General features: G+C 39.4%; 1 protein-coding gene across 1 annotated transcript in view; it reads left to right on the forward strand.

Moving 5' to 3' along the window:
- ARSB (arylsulfatase B) overlaps window positions 1–15873 on the forward strand; it is a gene marked incomplete at its 3' end in the record, with an annotated part of 190478 nt that overhangs the window by 88547 nt on the left and 86058 nt on the right. Inside the window, exon 5 of the mRNA XM_079702369.1 lies at window positions 6491–6734. Within this exon, the coding sequence (XP_079558495.1) occupies window positions 6491–6734 (244 nt within the window). The remainder of the gene's footprint in view (window positions 1–6490; window positions 6735–15873) is intronic.

A 15873-nucleotide genomic window follows, 5' to 3' on the forward strand; every position in this document is an offset into this window, starting at 1 on the left:
AAAATAGACTTTAAAATAAAGACTATTAGAAGAGACAAAGAAGGACACTACATAACGATAAAGGGATCGATCCAAGAAGAAGATATAACAATTGTAAATATTTATGCACCCAACATAGGAGCACCTCAATACATAAGGCAAATACTAACAGCCATAAAAGGGGAAATCGACAGTAACACAATCATAGTAGGGGACTTTAACACCCCACTTTCACCAATGGACAGATCATCCAAAATGAAAATAAATAAGGAAACACAAGCTTTAAATGATACATTAAACAAGATGGACTTAATTGATATTTATAGGACATTCCACCCCAAAACAACAGAATACACATTTTTCTCAAGTGCTCATGGAACATTCTCCAGGATAGATCATATCTTGGGTCACAAATCAAGCCTTGGTAAATTTAAGAAAATTGAAATTGTATCAAGTATCTTTTCTGACCACAACGCTATGAGACTAGACATCAATTACAGGAAAAGATCTGTAAAAAATACAAACACATGGAGGCTAAACAATACACTACTCAATAACGAAGTGATCACTGAAGAAATCAAAGAGGAAATTAAGAAATACCTAGAAACAAATGACAATGGAGACACGACGACCCAAAACCTATGGGACGCAGCAAAAGCAGTTCTAAGGGGGAAGTTTATAGCAATACAATCCCACCTTAAGAAACAGGAAACATTTCGAGTAAACAACCTGACCCTGCACCTAAAGCAATTAGAGAAAGAAGAACAAAAAACCCCCAAAGTTAGCAGAAGGAAAGAAATCATAAAGATCAGATCAGAAATAAATGAAAAAGAAATGAAGGAAACGATAGCAAAGATCAACCAAACTAAAAGCTGGTTCTTTGAGAAGATAAACAAAATTGACAAACCATTAGCCAGACTCATCAAGAAAAGAAGGGAGAAGACTCAAATCAGTAGAATTAGAAATGAAAAAGGAGAAGTAACAACTGACACTGCAGAAATACAAAAGATCATGAGAGATTACTATAAGCAACTCTATGCCAATAAAATGGACAACCTGGAAGAAATGGAGAAATTCTTAGAAATGCACAACCTACCAAGACTGACTCAGGAAGAAATAGAAAATATGAATAGACCAATCACAAGCACTGAAATTGAAACTGTGATTAAAAATCTTCCATCAAACAAAAGCCCAGGACCAGATGGCTTCACAGGCGAATTCTATCAAACATTTAGAGAAGAGCTAACACCCATCCTTCTCAAACTCTTCCAAACAATATCAGAGGAAGGAACACTCCCAAACTCATTCTACGAGGCCACCATCACCTTGATACCAAAACCAGGCAAGGATGTCACAAAGAAAGAAAACTACAGGCCAATATCACTGATGAACATAGATGCAAAAATCCTCAACAAAATACTAGCAAACAGAATGCAACAGCACATTAAAAGGATCATACACCATGATCAAGTGGGGTTTATTCCAGGAATGCAAGGATTCTTCAATATACGCAAATCAATCAATGTGATACACCATATTAACAAGTTGAAGGAGAAAAACCATATGATCATCTCAATAGATGCAGAGAAAGCTTTCGACAAAATTCAACACCCATTTATGATAAAAACCCTGCAGAAAGTAGGCATAGAGGGAACTTTCCTCAACATAATAAAGGCCATATATGACAAACCCACAGCCAACATTGTCCTCAATGGTGAAAAACTGAAACCATTTCCACTAAGATCAGGAACAAGACAAGGCTGCCCACTCTCACCACTCTTATTCAACATAGTTTTGGAAGTTTTAGCCACAGCAATCAGAGAAGAAAAGGAAATAAAAGGAATCCAAATTGGAAAAGAAGAAGTAAAGCTGTCGCTGTTTGCAGATGACATGATACTATACATAGAGAATCCTAAAGATGCTACCGAAAAACTACTAGAGCTAATCAATGAATTTGGTAAAGTAGCAGGATACAAAATTAATGCACAGAAATCTCTGGCATTCCTGTACACTAATGATGAAAAATCTGAAAATGAAATCAAGAAAACACTCCCATTTACCATTGCAACAAAAAGAATAAAATATCTAGGAATAAACCTACCTAAGGAGACAAAAGACCTGTATGCAGAAAATTATAAGACACTGATGAAAGAAATTAAAGATGATATAAATAGATGGAGAGATATACCATGCTCCTGGATTGGAAGAATCAATATTGTGAAAATGACTCTACTACCCAAAGCAATCTACAGATTCAATGCAATCCCTATCAAACTACCACTGGCATTTTTCACAGAAGTAGAACAAAAAATTTCAAAATTTGTTTGGAAAAACAAAAGACCCCGAATAGCCAAAGCAATCTTGAGAACGAAAAACGGAGCTGGAGGAATCAGGCTGCCTGACTTCAGACTATACTACAAAGCTACAGTAATTAAGACAGTGTGGTACTGGCATAAAAACAGAAAGATAGATCAGTGGATCAGGATAGAAAGCCCAGAGATAAACCCACGCACATATGGCCAACTTATCTTTGATAAAGGAGGCAGGAATGTACAGTGGAGAAAGGACAGCCTCTTCAATAAGTGGTGCTGGGAAAACTGGACAGGGACATGTAAAAGTATGAGATTAGATCATTCCCTAACACCATACACAAAAATAAGCTCAAAATGGATTAAAGACCTAAATGTAAGGCCAGAAACTATCAAACTCCTAGAGGAAAACATAGGTAGAACACTCTATGACATAAATCACAGCAAGATCCTTTTGGACCCACCTCCTAGAGAAATGGAAATAAAAACAAAGATAAACAAATGGGACCTAATGAAACTTCAAAGCTTTTGCACAGCAAAGGAAACCATAAACAAGACCAAAAGACAACCCTCAGAATGGGAGAAAATATTTGCAAATGAAGCAACTGACAAAGGATTAATCTCCAAAATTTATAAACAGCTCATGCAGCTCAATAACAAAAAAACAAACAACCCAATCCAAAAATGGGCAGAAGACTTAAATAGGCATTTCTCCAAAGAAGATATACAGACTGCCAACAAACACATGAAAGAATGCTCAACATCATTAATCATTAGAGAAATGCAAATCAAAACTACAATGAGATATCATCTCACACCAGTCAGAATGGCCATCATCAAGAAATCTAGAAACAATAAATGCTGGAGAGGGTGTGGAGAAAAGGGAACACTCTTGCACTGCTGGTGGGAATGTGAATTGGTACAGCCACTATGGAGAACAGTATGGAGGTTCCTTAAAAAACTAAAAATAGAACTACCATATGACCCAGCAATCCCACTACTGGGCATATACCCTGAGAAAACCATAATTCAAAAAGAGACATGTACCAAAATGTTCATTGCAGCTCTATTCACAATAGCCCGGAGCTGGAAACAACCTAAGTGTCCATCATCGGATGAATGGATAAAGAAGATGTGGCACATATATACAATGGAATATTACTCAGCCATAAAAAGAAACGAAACTGAGCTATTTGTAATGAGGTGGATAGACCTAGAGTCTGTCATACAGAGTGAAGTAAGTCAGAAAGAGAAAGACGAATACCGTATGCTAACACATATATATGGAATTAAAAAAAAAAAAATGTCATGAAGAACCTAGGGGTAAAACGGGAATAAAGACACAGACCTACTTGAGAATGGACTTGAGGATATGGGGAAGGGGAAGGGGAAGCTGTGACAAAGGGAAAGAGAGGCATGGACATATATACACTACCAAACGTAAGGTAGATAGATAGTGGGAAGCAGCCGCAGAGCACAGGGAGATCAGCTCGGTGCTTTGTGACCGCCTGGAGGGGTGGGATGGGGAGGGTGGGAGGGAGGGAGATGCATGAGGGAAGGGATGTGGGAACAGATGTATATGTATGACTGATTCACTTTGTTATAAAGCAGAAACTAATAAAAAAAAAATGATGGAGGAAGCCACATCGATAACAGACGATAGAATCGCTTATCATGGCTAATGGGAAAAACATCACAGAAGCTAATGCAAAAACAGTCACACGCACTGCTTCGGCACCTCCCAAATAAGATGTGGAAACACCTTCCAGCTCCTACGGTAGCAGCCGTGGCCAAATTCTCGTTACAGCCCAGAGTATTTTCCTTCCTGAGTCATACCTCAAGGGCCTAAGATCAGATTCCAGACCCACCCCACACTTCTCCCCATCACCTCCACTCTTGTTTCTACCATCTTCATCATCCACCCTTTCTGTAATGAGCACTAACAAATAGGTGGAGCTGAAAGAGACATTATCTAATATTTCAAAGGAGTGTTATCTATAAAAAATGGAGACAACAGGCCTCTTCTACAAGCCCTGAGCCAGTATCATTTATAGCAATCCAGACAGCACAGGGGAATGATAGTGCTGTCTTAGCCATTCTTGACTTCACAGGTAGAGTGTAAACACTTCTTTGCAGTGTATTTTTGTATCACATGAACAGCACCTTCTTTTAAGTTTTGATACAGTGGTTATTGGTGACTGATACTCAGTGGAGTGTGAGGAATTCCCTTTGTCTAAAGATGGTGCCCCCTGTTTTGAGCGTGCAGGTCTGCTCGTGTGAAATAGAATGTGTATTTAATAAACTGGCTTGGGTGACCGTTTGCTTTGTCAAGAAGAGATGTGAGGTTTAAGAAAAGGTTCTTGTCTGATAGCAAATGATGTGATTGTCACCCACCTGTGTTGAAGAACTGTTACCTTCCTCTAATGTAGCTCAAGACCCTTCTTTCTCCCCCTCATGAATCACAGAGAAGAACTGAAGACCTGGTGTGTTAAGGGCTTGATCAGAAGCCTCCTTGACAGTAGAGCCTTGAATTTCTTACCCACCAGCAACAGAGGCTCCTCGTAAGGGAATTATCATGACCTTGAGATAGCTCTCCTGCCGTATCATGGGAAGAGTGTAAACTTAGCTGAGATTGACCATGCTTATGTTTTTCATAGAGAAGTAAAGTTTTATATAGATATAAAACTCACTCTATACCAGGGACCTCAGGAGCAGGGCACTCTGGGGGCAGGAGGAGCCTGGGAGTCACACAGACATTGTTTGAATCCTAGCTTTGCCACTTATTAGCTGTTTGGCATTTTCAAGTCTCTCTCTCATGACAAAATAGTTATAATACTAGACTATTTGTATTGTTATTAATATTAGCTACCATTTATTGAGCACTTAGATTGCGCCAGGTACCCAGCCCCAAACCATTATTATAAATGATGTCACTTAATTCTCACCATAATACATGAATGAGGTAGGAATTATTATCGCTACATTAAAGACGAGAAACTGAGGCAGTGTATTGCCCTGGGTCACACACCTAGTGAGTGGCTGGCATCATGCTTCAATTCCAGGTCTATCAGACTCCAGAGTCTGTGATAATGTGAAATTAAAAGGGTGCCTGGTGCAGAGTCCATGAGCATCCTTTGGCTTTGATAGAGCTTGATTTCTGTGTCAGATTTCTTTATACATAACGTTCTATAGAGTACATCTGTCATACTGCCCTCCTGTGGTTCATTTGGATAACAGTGGCTTTTAGAAAACATTTAATCGGAGTGTAATGCACATGCAAATAAGTGATATTTAAAACATATCTCTAAAGTCACCTAAGTGTATGAGTACTTTTAGAGATAATATGATTCTACAATCTCAGTATGTAAGAAATATGACTTTTTACTTTCTACAGTCCAACTTAATTTCTACCTCTGAGCCCCAGCCAGCTGGTAAGATACTGAAGTCACTTTTGTATCTTCTCTGGCTTCCCCAATGTCCTCCATTCCCTTGGCTGTCTTGGGAGAGAAACCTTCTCTTCCCTGGTATACAGTATACGATGAAGCTTTGTCCTGCTATCCTGTCAAGAAGGGAGGAATTTTTCTTGCAATTATTTTTTCCATCCAACTGTTCTGTGTACAGAGACATTTAACCCACTGGCGAAGTCTTCAGCTTTCACACTTAAGAGTTCAGATCACCAGGGAGTCAAATGTTAATTCTGTTACCAGTTTAAATGTTAGAAAAATTTTCCAGGAAGAAAATTAAAAGGTTCGCTATCCCCACTAATTAGGAGCCTTAGGTTCCTAAGCGAAACTTATTCAGAGGTGTCTTTTCATGTACGGGGAGGGGCTCCACCTACCTGGGTTCACTCTCCTGTGTTACACAAAGTTGCATGCATGCATTTGAATCCTAGTCGTTGCTCAGCACAGGACTCTATCCCAAGCAGTTCCCCTCAGGGGCCTTCCTTGTTTTTCAGTGGCCCTCTCCATAGAGGATTTAAAGGTCTAGTGTCAGACATGTGCTGTGCTGAGCCCTGGTTATGTCTGTGAGATGGAGGGTTGTTCTGGGTGGGAGGAGGGTAGCTGCTATGGGAGAGGGGAAAGAGGAATCTTCTTTCTTAGTTCCTAAGCACCATTTAGTAATAACATGCATCCAAGTCTTCTGTTCTTAAATGTATCTAATAGTTAGCCTTGTCCTCATGCCATGACCTAATTGTGTTTCAGATAACGGTGGGCAGACACTGGCAGGGGGCAATAACTGGCCCCTTCGAGGAAGAAAGTGGAGCCTGTGGGAAGGAGGCGTGCGAGGGGTGGGCTTTGTAGCCGGCCCCTTGCTGAAACGGAGGGGCGTGAAGAACCGGGAGCTCATCCACATTTCCGACTGGCTGCCGACCCTGGTGAAGCTGGCAGGGGGCAGCACAGAGGGCACCAAGCCTCTGGATGGCTTCGATGTGTGGAAAACCATCAGGTACCTACCCATCTGTCTCTTTTCCCTCCCAGGACAGAAGCTCTAAGAACAGCTTGACTTGATTGAGAAGGATCGCTTTTGCATGAATATGATAGTTCAGCTTGCAAATAGATGATTAAAAAAGAAGAACTGCCTTTAGAAATACTGTAATTATATATTTTTAAGTTCTGGATTTGAGATTGGGGGCCTGTGTTTTCTATGAGGAGCAAGATCGTCCTCAGTGGCTCACCCTCCATGAGAGGTCTTTAAAGTGGAAGCTGTGCTAAGAAGTAGGATAGGGTATTGTTTGCTTCCTGCAGAGGGTCAGGGGACCTGCCCTGTTGCCTGCTAGGAGAATGGAGGACCAAGCAGGGGGAAGAGCTGGAATTTGAGTGGAGGAGCAGCTGTATACCCTTATTACACAATAAGTATCTAATGAGCACCTACTATGTACCAAGCCCTGTTCTAGGTGTGGAGGAACTAGGAATGAACAAGACAGGCACCATCCTGGCTCTCATGGAGCTTCTATTCTAGTTGGGGAGTCGGGGGGGCGGGGGGTAGGAATAAACAAGTAAACCCATAAATAAGTAGATGACGTCCCATAATGATCTGCACTAGGAAGGCAGTAAAACAGTGTGTTGTGATACTGAGAGCTGGCAGATGTGAAGGAAGTACACAATCTGGGGAGCAGAATGCAGACTCAGCTTTGGAAATGGTGGCAGGGCCTTCCTGTTTAGCCACCACCATGCTGAACAGTGGCCCCCAAAATGGGGAGGTGTACACACCTGCAAGGGTGCAGGAAGAAAACTTTAGAACTTGTATTTGTAGTTAATTTTATCTCATCTTTTTTAAACTATATATTTTATAAGATATATTAGTAGATTAGTACATATATCCATTTGATAAACAAATATAAATATACATATACTGGAGGTATTGCTTCTACTGATGGAGTGACAATGTCTAGTGTAATAGTTTTAAACCTCTGTTGGGTGTTACATCAAGGGGTAGTGGCTGATTGACTGGTCCCCTAGTGACCAGGGGAAAATGACCTCCTCTGTTTACAGTTTGGATTTTCCCCTTAGATATAAGTGAAATTAAATAATTGAGCTAGAGAATGACCATATTTATTTATTTATTATTTTTCTCTTGCTTTTTTCTTCAGAAAGCTTTTTTCTCAGCTTGAAATCTGCTAACCATTTATATTTTCTTCTAAGTGTTGTGGTTTGATTTTCTTCCATGTAATTCTTGAACTGTTGTGAAATGATTTTTTTTGTTACGTGAGGTCAATATCTAAATCAGAGGAATGGGGTTTTTCTCAGATTTTTGAATCACAGAGCTCCTTGAGACTCTGAAAGCTATGAGGTTACCAAAAAAAGTACCTAAGCATATGTACAATAATTTAGATAGAATTTACTTTTATGTTGTTAGATACTGATTACACATTCTTTTCTATGTACACATAGAAAAATATGACATTCTTTGAAAACCTTTGCCTCTCACTCATTTTTAATGCAAAAATTAATACCTACTTTATGATAAAAAGGAAATAAAAATTTCCAAGCAAAGCAAAACTTGAACTTCACCTTATCACCAACTTCCACCATGAAGGCTGTTGAAGTTTGACTTACAGAAGCAGGAGAAAGTTTTGAGTGTTTTGATATGATAATATATGTGTCAGGCTTGCCATCCAATCAGTTTTGATTTTTTTGTTTTGTTTCGTTTTGGTGGCAAAAAAAAAAAGCACACTTGGCTTATTGTGGCTTATAAAAGCACACATGAGTGGGCTTCCCTGGTGGCACAGTGGTTGAGAGTCCGCCTGCCGATGCAGGGGACATGGGTTCGTGCCCTGGTCCGGGAAGATCCCACATGCCGCGGAGCGGCTGGGCCCGTGAGCCATGGCCGCTGAGCCTGCGCGTCCGGAGCCTGTGCTCCGCAATGGGAGAGGCCACAACAGTGAGAGGCCCGCGTACCGCAAAAATAAATAAATAAATAAAAGCACACATGAGCAAATGGAGCTATCGTGGCATACTTGGCCAAATGAGGGTAGGCTTGAGTTGAGAAACAGTTGAATTTATTTTGAATAATTTCCTCTGTTCCCAGATTCACTGAGGTTCTTATCTTTGGCAAAGTGCAAGTCATTGATGTTCATCCATATCACCAATTTTGGACTATAAACCCACATTTCAATCTTAAAATTATCTTCGTCAGAAGTAACGTTTAGGAGTTTGGCACATACTTGCTTCTGCGTGCTGAGGAATTAGAAGAAGTTTTGCCACCCTTAACTCCAGATTGCAGAAGGTCTTTCCTCAGTGTCAGAGGCATGCTGAACTCCTAGTGACCCATCTTGAATAGAACAGGAGCTCTGCGTCCTTCATCAGCAGACATAATGTTGACTGCAGGGCTGTAACTAGAATATTACAACCAAAACTATTGTCCAAGTACGTGAAACCATGAGAGAGTGGCTTTCCTTTTCTATTTGAAAAAAGTAAAATTTCTGCCCAATGTCTAATCAAGCATTTCAAGACTTTCCTCTGGAAATTCAGCAAATTTCTGTTTAGTAAGTGAAGACCTGCTCTCATTCTGCTCCATTTTCCTGATAAAAGATCCTGAAAGCAATGATTCAGCCCCCACTGTCCCGATGAAAGTGATGCTTCTCACAACACTAGGCAAGCATTCATTCAGTACCAGTGACAGAGCATTTGGCACCCATGCCGGCCGATGCAGAAAGCAACCAGTCGCATTGACGTCAGGAGCTTCTCTTCCAAAGCAGTAAAAACAAATGGAGAGCCAAATGTCAGAGATTCTCAGTCTATGCTCAGAGTTCTCGACCTTTTTTTCAGTAAGATATTTACTTGGAAATACCATTTTCAAGATGATGGTAGTTTCTGAAAATTTCAAAAAGGTCTCATGAAATAGGAATGCCAGTAATGGCAGTAACAGAGTCGGCTATGCTAAGAGCATCCGTTTCACTAGTTGTGTAGTTATCAATTCCTCTTAGGTCTGCTCCAAAATATTAAATTTTAGAAGAAATAGCCATTCTGGAGTGGATGACATTCTTTGCAGTCTGAGTTCCTTGACTGCTTCAGCTTTTCATCTGTTCGAAGCCACAGAACATGTTTGTCAATTCTAGGGAACATGGCTTCTCCAAGTTCTTTCTGACTCTGTATGGTTTCTCTGCTTTTCAACTTGATAAGCAGCCCATAGGTTGTTTCAAGACACTTCGAAGGATTTTTAAACTTACTTTATATTTCATTAAATTTATATAACCAAAGCAGAACCCCTAATCATAATGGTAGGAATGTTTTTCCTTTCTAATCAATGGGAAACTCTTCTAGATGTTATAACATCACAGTGGGGACTTCCCTGGTGGCACAGTGGTTAAAAATCCGCCTGCCAATGCAGGGCACACGGGTTCAAGCCCTGGTCCAGAAAGATCCCACATGCCGTGGAACAACTAAACCCATGCACCACAACTACTGAGCCTGCGCTCTAAAGCCCGCGAGCCACAACTACTGAGCTTGTGTGCCACAACTACTGAAGCTCGCATGCCTAGAGCCTGTGCTCCGCAAAAAGTGAAGCCACCACAATGAGAAGCCCACTCACCGCAACGAAGAGTAGCCCCCGCTTGCCGCAACTAGAGAAAGCCCAGGTACAGCAACGAAGACCCAACACAGCCAAAAATTAATTAATTAATTAATTAATTAATTAAAAAACATGACAGTGGTGACAATCGAATATTACCTGATGGTGTGAAATATCTTAAAAATTTAGTATGAAACTATAAAGACTTTCCCTACCTATGGTTTCAGTTTCAAGAGGAATTTTGAAGGAAAGATAAGTCACTTTTCACCCCATTTTCACAAATACTGTGAAGCCCAATGAAGTATAATTCTTTTTTTTTTTTTTGCGGTACGCGGGCCTCTCACTGTTGTGGCCTCTCCCGTTGCGGAGCACAGGCTCCGGACGCGCAGGCTCAGTAGCCATGGCTCACGGGCCCAGCCACTCCGCGGCATGTGGGATCTTTCTGGACCGGGGCATGAACCCATGTCCCCTGCATCGGCAGGTGGACTCTCAACCACTGCGCCACCAGGGAAGCCCTGAAGTATAATTCTTAACGAGCCAAAGTTTAAGAACCTCTGAACTAAAATGATGCTTTATTTCAAATATTACCAAGACAACCCAGCCTGATTTTTGAGTAATTATTATTGAATAATAATTTAATTATTATTATTATTGAATATTTCCTTTTTCACTGATTTTTAGTACCACTTTATGTTCTAAGTTCTTATTAGTGCTATGATCTGTCTTGGTGCCATCTATTTTAGTCCACTGACTTAGCTGTTCTTGTGTTAGCACCTCACTGTTGTAATCTGTAATCTGTTGTAAACATACCTTTTAGAGTATATTTAAATACCTGGCAGAAATAGCTATTCACCTCCCCATTGTATTTCCTTTACAAAATTTTCTTGACAAGTTCCACTTTTTAATTTTTTCTGATGAACTCTGGAATTATTTCATTACAAGAAAAGCTTCTTAAAAATTAAATGAGATTAACCATGAAAATTAATTTGGGAAGAATGGAGATATTTAGTCTTCTCACCTGGACACTTAAAGTTGCCCTTTGCTTGCTGATGTTCTTTTCATTGTTGTTTTTCTTTTCTTAATTATTTTTTCTCTATGTATTTCATTTTGGATAGATTCTGTTAGTATGCCTTCAAGATTATTAATTTTTTTCTCAATTCCTAATGTTCTATTAATTCCATCCAGTATATTTTTCTTTTTTTAATCTATTTTTAAATGTGATAAAATACACATAACAAAATTTACTATCTTAGCCATTTTTAAGTGTACAGTTCAGTAGTGTTAAGTGTATTCACATTGTTGTATAACTAATCTCCAGAAACTTTTATATCTTGCAGAACTAAAACTCTATATTTATTAAACAACAGTTCTCTACTTCCCCCTCCCCCCAGCCCCTGACAACCACCCTTCTACTTTCTGTCCCTATAAATTTGACTACTGCAGATACCTCATACAAGTGAAATCCTACAGCATTTGTCTTTTTGTGACTGGCTTATTTCATTTACCATAGTAACCTCAAGGTTCATTCATGTAGCATGTATCAGAATTTCCTTCCTTTTTTAAGGCTGATTAATATTCCATTTATGTGTATACCACATTTTGTTTATCCATTCATCCATTGTTGGACAGTTGTGTTGTTTCCACCTTTGACTATTGTGAATAATGCTGCTATGAACATAGGTGTACAAAACTCTCTTTGAGACCCTGCTTTCTATTCTTTTTTTTTATTATTAGTTTCTGCTTTATAACAAAGTGAATCAGTTATACATATACATCTGTTCCCATATCCCTTCCCTCTTGCGTATTCTTTTAGTTATATACCTAGAAGTGGAATTGCTGCATCATATGGTAATTCTATTTCTAATTTTTTGAAGAACTGCTGTACTGTTTTGCATAGTGGCTGTACCATTTTATATTCTCACCAACAATGTGTAAGAGTTCCAGTTTCTCTTCATCCTCAGCAGCACTGATTCTTTCCTTCCCTTTAAAAAAAAATTCATAGTAGCCATTCTAATGGGTGTGCAGTGATACCTCATTGTGGTTTTGATTTGCATTTCCCTTGTATTTAGTGATGTTGAGCATCTTTTCATGTGTTCGCAGGCCATTTGTGTATCTTCTTTGGAGAAATATCTACTTGAGTCCTTCATGCATTTTTTTTCTTTTCTTTTTTTTTTAACATCTTTATTGGAGTAAAATTGCTTTACAATGGTGTGTTAGTTTCTGCTGTATAACAAAGTGAATCAGTTATACATATACATATGTCCCCATATCTCTTCCCTCTTGCATCTCCCTCCCTCCCACCCTCCCTATCCCACCCCTCTAGGTGGTCACAAAGTACCGAGCTGATCTCCCTGTGCTATGCGGCTGCTTCCCACTAGCTATCTATTTTACGTTTGGTAGTGTATATATGTCCATGCCACTCTCTCACTTTGTCCCAGCTTACCCTTCCCCCTCCCCATATCCTCAAATCCATTCTCTAGTAGGTCTGTGTCTTTATTCCCATCTTGCCCCTAGGTTCTTCATGACCTTTTTATTTTTCTTTTTTCTTTTTCTTCTTAGATTCCATATATATGTGTTAGCATACGGTATTTGTTTTTCTCTTTCTGACTTACTTCACTCTGTATGACAGACTCTAGGTCCATCCACCTCACTACAAATAACTCAATTTTGTTTCTTTTTATGGCTGAGTAATATTCCATTATATATATGTACCACATCTTCTTTATCCATTCATCTGTTGATGAACACTTAGGTTGCTTCCATGTCCTGGCTATTGTAAATAGAGCTGCAATGAACATTTTGGTACATGACTCTTTTTGAATTATGGTTTTCTCAGGGTATATGCCCAGTAGTGGGATTGCTAGGTCGTATGGTAGTTCTATTTTTAGTTTTTTAAGGAACCTATTTTTAGTTTTTAAGCAAATATTTTCTCCCATTCTGTAGATTGCCTTTTCATTCTAATGAATGTCCTTTGATGTATAGTTTTTTTAAAGGATTCATGAATTTTGTATATTTAAAATATTTGAATGCAAGTTATTAGCTTAATATTTGTGAATCTTGTACTAGTCATCAATAATCTTATAAATCATGCAATTGAAAGTATTCAGAACTTATAATAATCACTTATTTATTTAAATTAAAATACACTTGACTTACAATATTGTGTTTCTGGTGTACAGCAAAGTGATTCAGTTACATATTCATATGTTTTCAGATTATTTTCCATTATAGGTTATTACAAGATATTGAATATAGTTCCCTGGGTTATGCAGTAAATCCTTGTTGCTTATCTGTTTTATGTAGAGTAGTTTGTGTCTGTTAATCCCATACTCCTAATTTATCCCTTGCCCCCTCCCTTCCCTTTGGTAACCATAAATTCGTTTTCCATGTCTCTGAGTCTGTTTCTGTTTTGTATATAAATTCATTTGTATTATTTTTTAGAATCCGTATATAAGCAATATCACATAATATTTGTCTTTCTCTGTCTGACTTACTTCACTTAGTATGATATTCTCTAGGTCCATCCATATTGCTGCAAATGGCATTACTCATTCTTTTTTACAGCTGAGTAATATTCCATTGTATACATATACCACATCTTCTTAAACCAATCATCTGTCGATGGCCACTTGGATTGTTTCCATGTCTTGGCTACTATGAATAGTGCTGCTATGAACATTGGGCTGCATGTATCTTTTTGAATTAGAGTTTTTACTTTTTCAGCATATATGCCCAGGAGTGGGATTGCTGAATCATATGGTAGCTCTACTTTTAGTTTTTTAAGGAACCTCCATATTGTTTTCCACAGTGGCTGCACCAGTTTACTTTCCCACCAACAGTGTAAGAGGGTTCCCAGAAAGGGGAACCACCATTTATTAGTAGTAGACTTTTTTTTTTTTTAAATAATTTAATATTTTATTTATTTATTTATTTTTGGCTGTCTTGTGTCTTCTTTGCTGCACGTGGGCTTTCTCAAGTTGCGGCGAGTGGGGGCGGCAAGCGGGGGCTACTCTTTGTTGTGGTGCATGGGCTTCTCACTGTGGTGGCTTCTCTTGTTGCAGAACACGGGCTCTAGGCACACGGGCTTCAGTAGTTGCAGCCCGTGGGCTCAGTAGCTGTGGCTCGTGGGCTCTAGAGCCAGCTCAGAGGTTGTGGCGCGCGGGCTTAGTCGCTCCACAGCATGTGGGATCTTCCCGGACAAGGGATCGAACCCATGTTCTCTGCATTGGCAGGTGGATTCTTAACCACTGCGCCACCAGGGGAGTCCCCTAGACTTTTTCATGTTAACCATTCTGACCAGTGTGAGGTGATACCTCATTGTGTTTTTATTTGCATTTCTCTAATAATTAGCAATATTGAACATCTTTTCATGTTCCTATTGGCCATCTGTCTTCTTTGGAGAAATGTCTATTTAGGTCTTCTGCCCATTTTTTTTTTTTTTTTTTTTTGTGGTACGCGGGCCTCTCACTGTTGTGGCCTCTCCCGTTGCGGAGCACAGGCTCCAGACGCGCAAGCTCAGCGGCCATGGCCCACGGGCCCAGCCGCTCCGCGGCATGTGGGATCTTCCCAGACTGGGACACGAACCCATGTCCCCTGCATCGGCAGGCAGACTCTCAACCACTGCACCACTAGGGAAGCCCATTCTGCCCATTTTTTGATTAGGTTGTTTGTTTTTTTGATATTGAGTTGTATGAGCTGTTTTTATATTTTGGATATTAACCCCTCATCAGTTGCATCATGTACAAATATTTTCTCCCATTCTGCAGATTGTCTTTTCATTTTGTTGACGATTTCCTTTGCTTTTAAGTTTGATTAGGTCCCATTTGTTTATTTTTGCTTTTATTCCTTTTGCCTTGGGAGACTGAGCTAAGAAAATACTGCTATGATTTATGTCCAAGAATGTTTTGCCTCCATCCAGTATGTTTTTCATCTCATATGTTCTAGGTTTTCACTTGTAGAAGTCCAATTTGGATCTTTTATATCTTTTTTATATCCAACATTCTAAATATACAGAATATAGTTTATAATAACAGTTTTAATGTCCTCTGATAATTCCAACGTCTGTGTCAGTTCTGGGTTGGTTGTGATTGAATGGTTACCTCATTATGGGTCATGTTTCCATGACTTTTAATCTTTGATTTGATGCCAGACATTGTACAATTTACCTTCTTGGATATTTATTTACTGTTATGAATCTTCTTGCTTTGTTCTGAGATGAAATTAAATTAGTTGAGAATACTTTGAGCCTTCTGGGTATTGCATTTATGATTTATTAAGCAGGTCCAGAGCAGTGTCCAGTCTAGGGCTACCTATTCTTCACTGCTGAGTCAAAACCTCCCTAGTAATCTACCAAGTGCCCTGTGAATTTTAAGTTTTTCCAATCTGGCTGATGGGAACAGATACTATTTTTCCCAACTCCATGTGAATGTTGGGCACTGGTCCCTTTAATCCTTTCAGATGGTTCTTTCCCTAGTTTTGGGTAGTTCTCTCACATACATCTTATCAGTGCTCAGCTAAATATTCTGAGGGGGCTCTCTGCAAATCTCCAGGGTTCGGTACTCTATCCTATCAACTC

Source organism: Hyperoodon ampullatus, assembly GCF_949752795.1.
Source record: "Hyperoodon ampullatus genome assembly, chromosome: 4".
NCBI classification, from domain to species: domain Eukaryota; kingdom Metazoa; phylum Chordata; class Mammalia; order Artiodactyla; family Ziphiidae; genus Hyperoodon; species Hyperoodon ampullatus.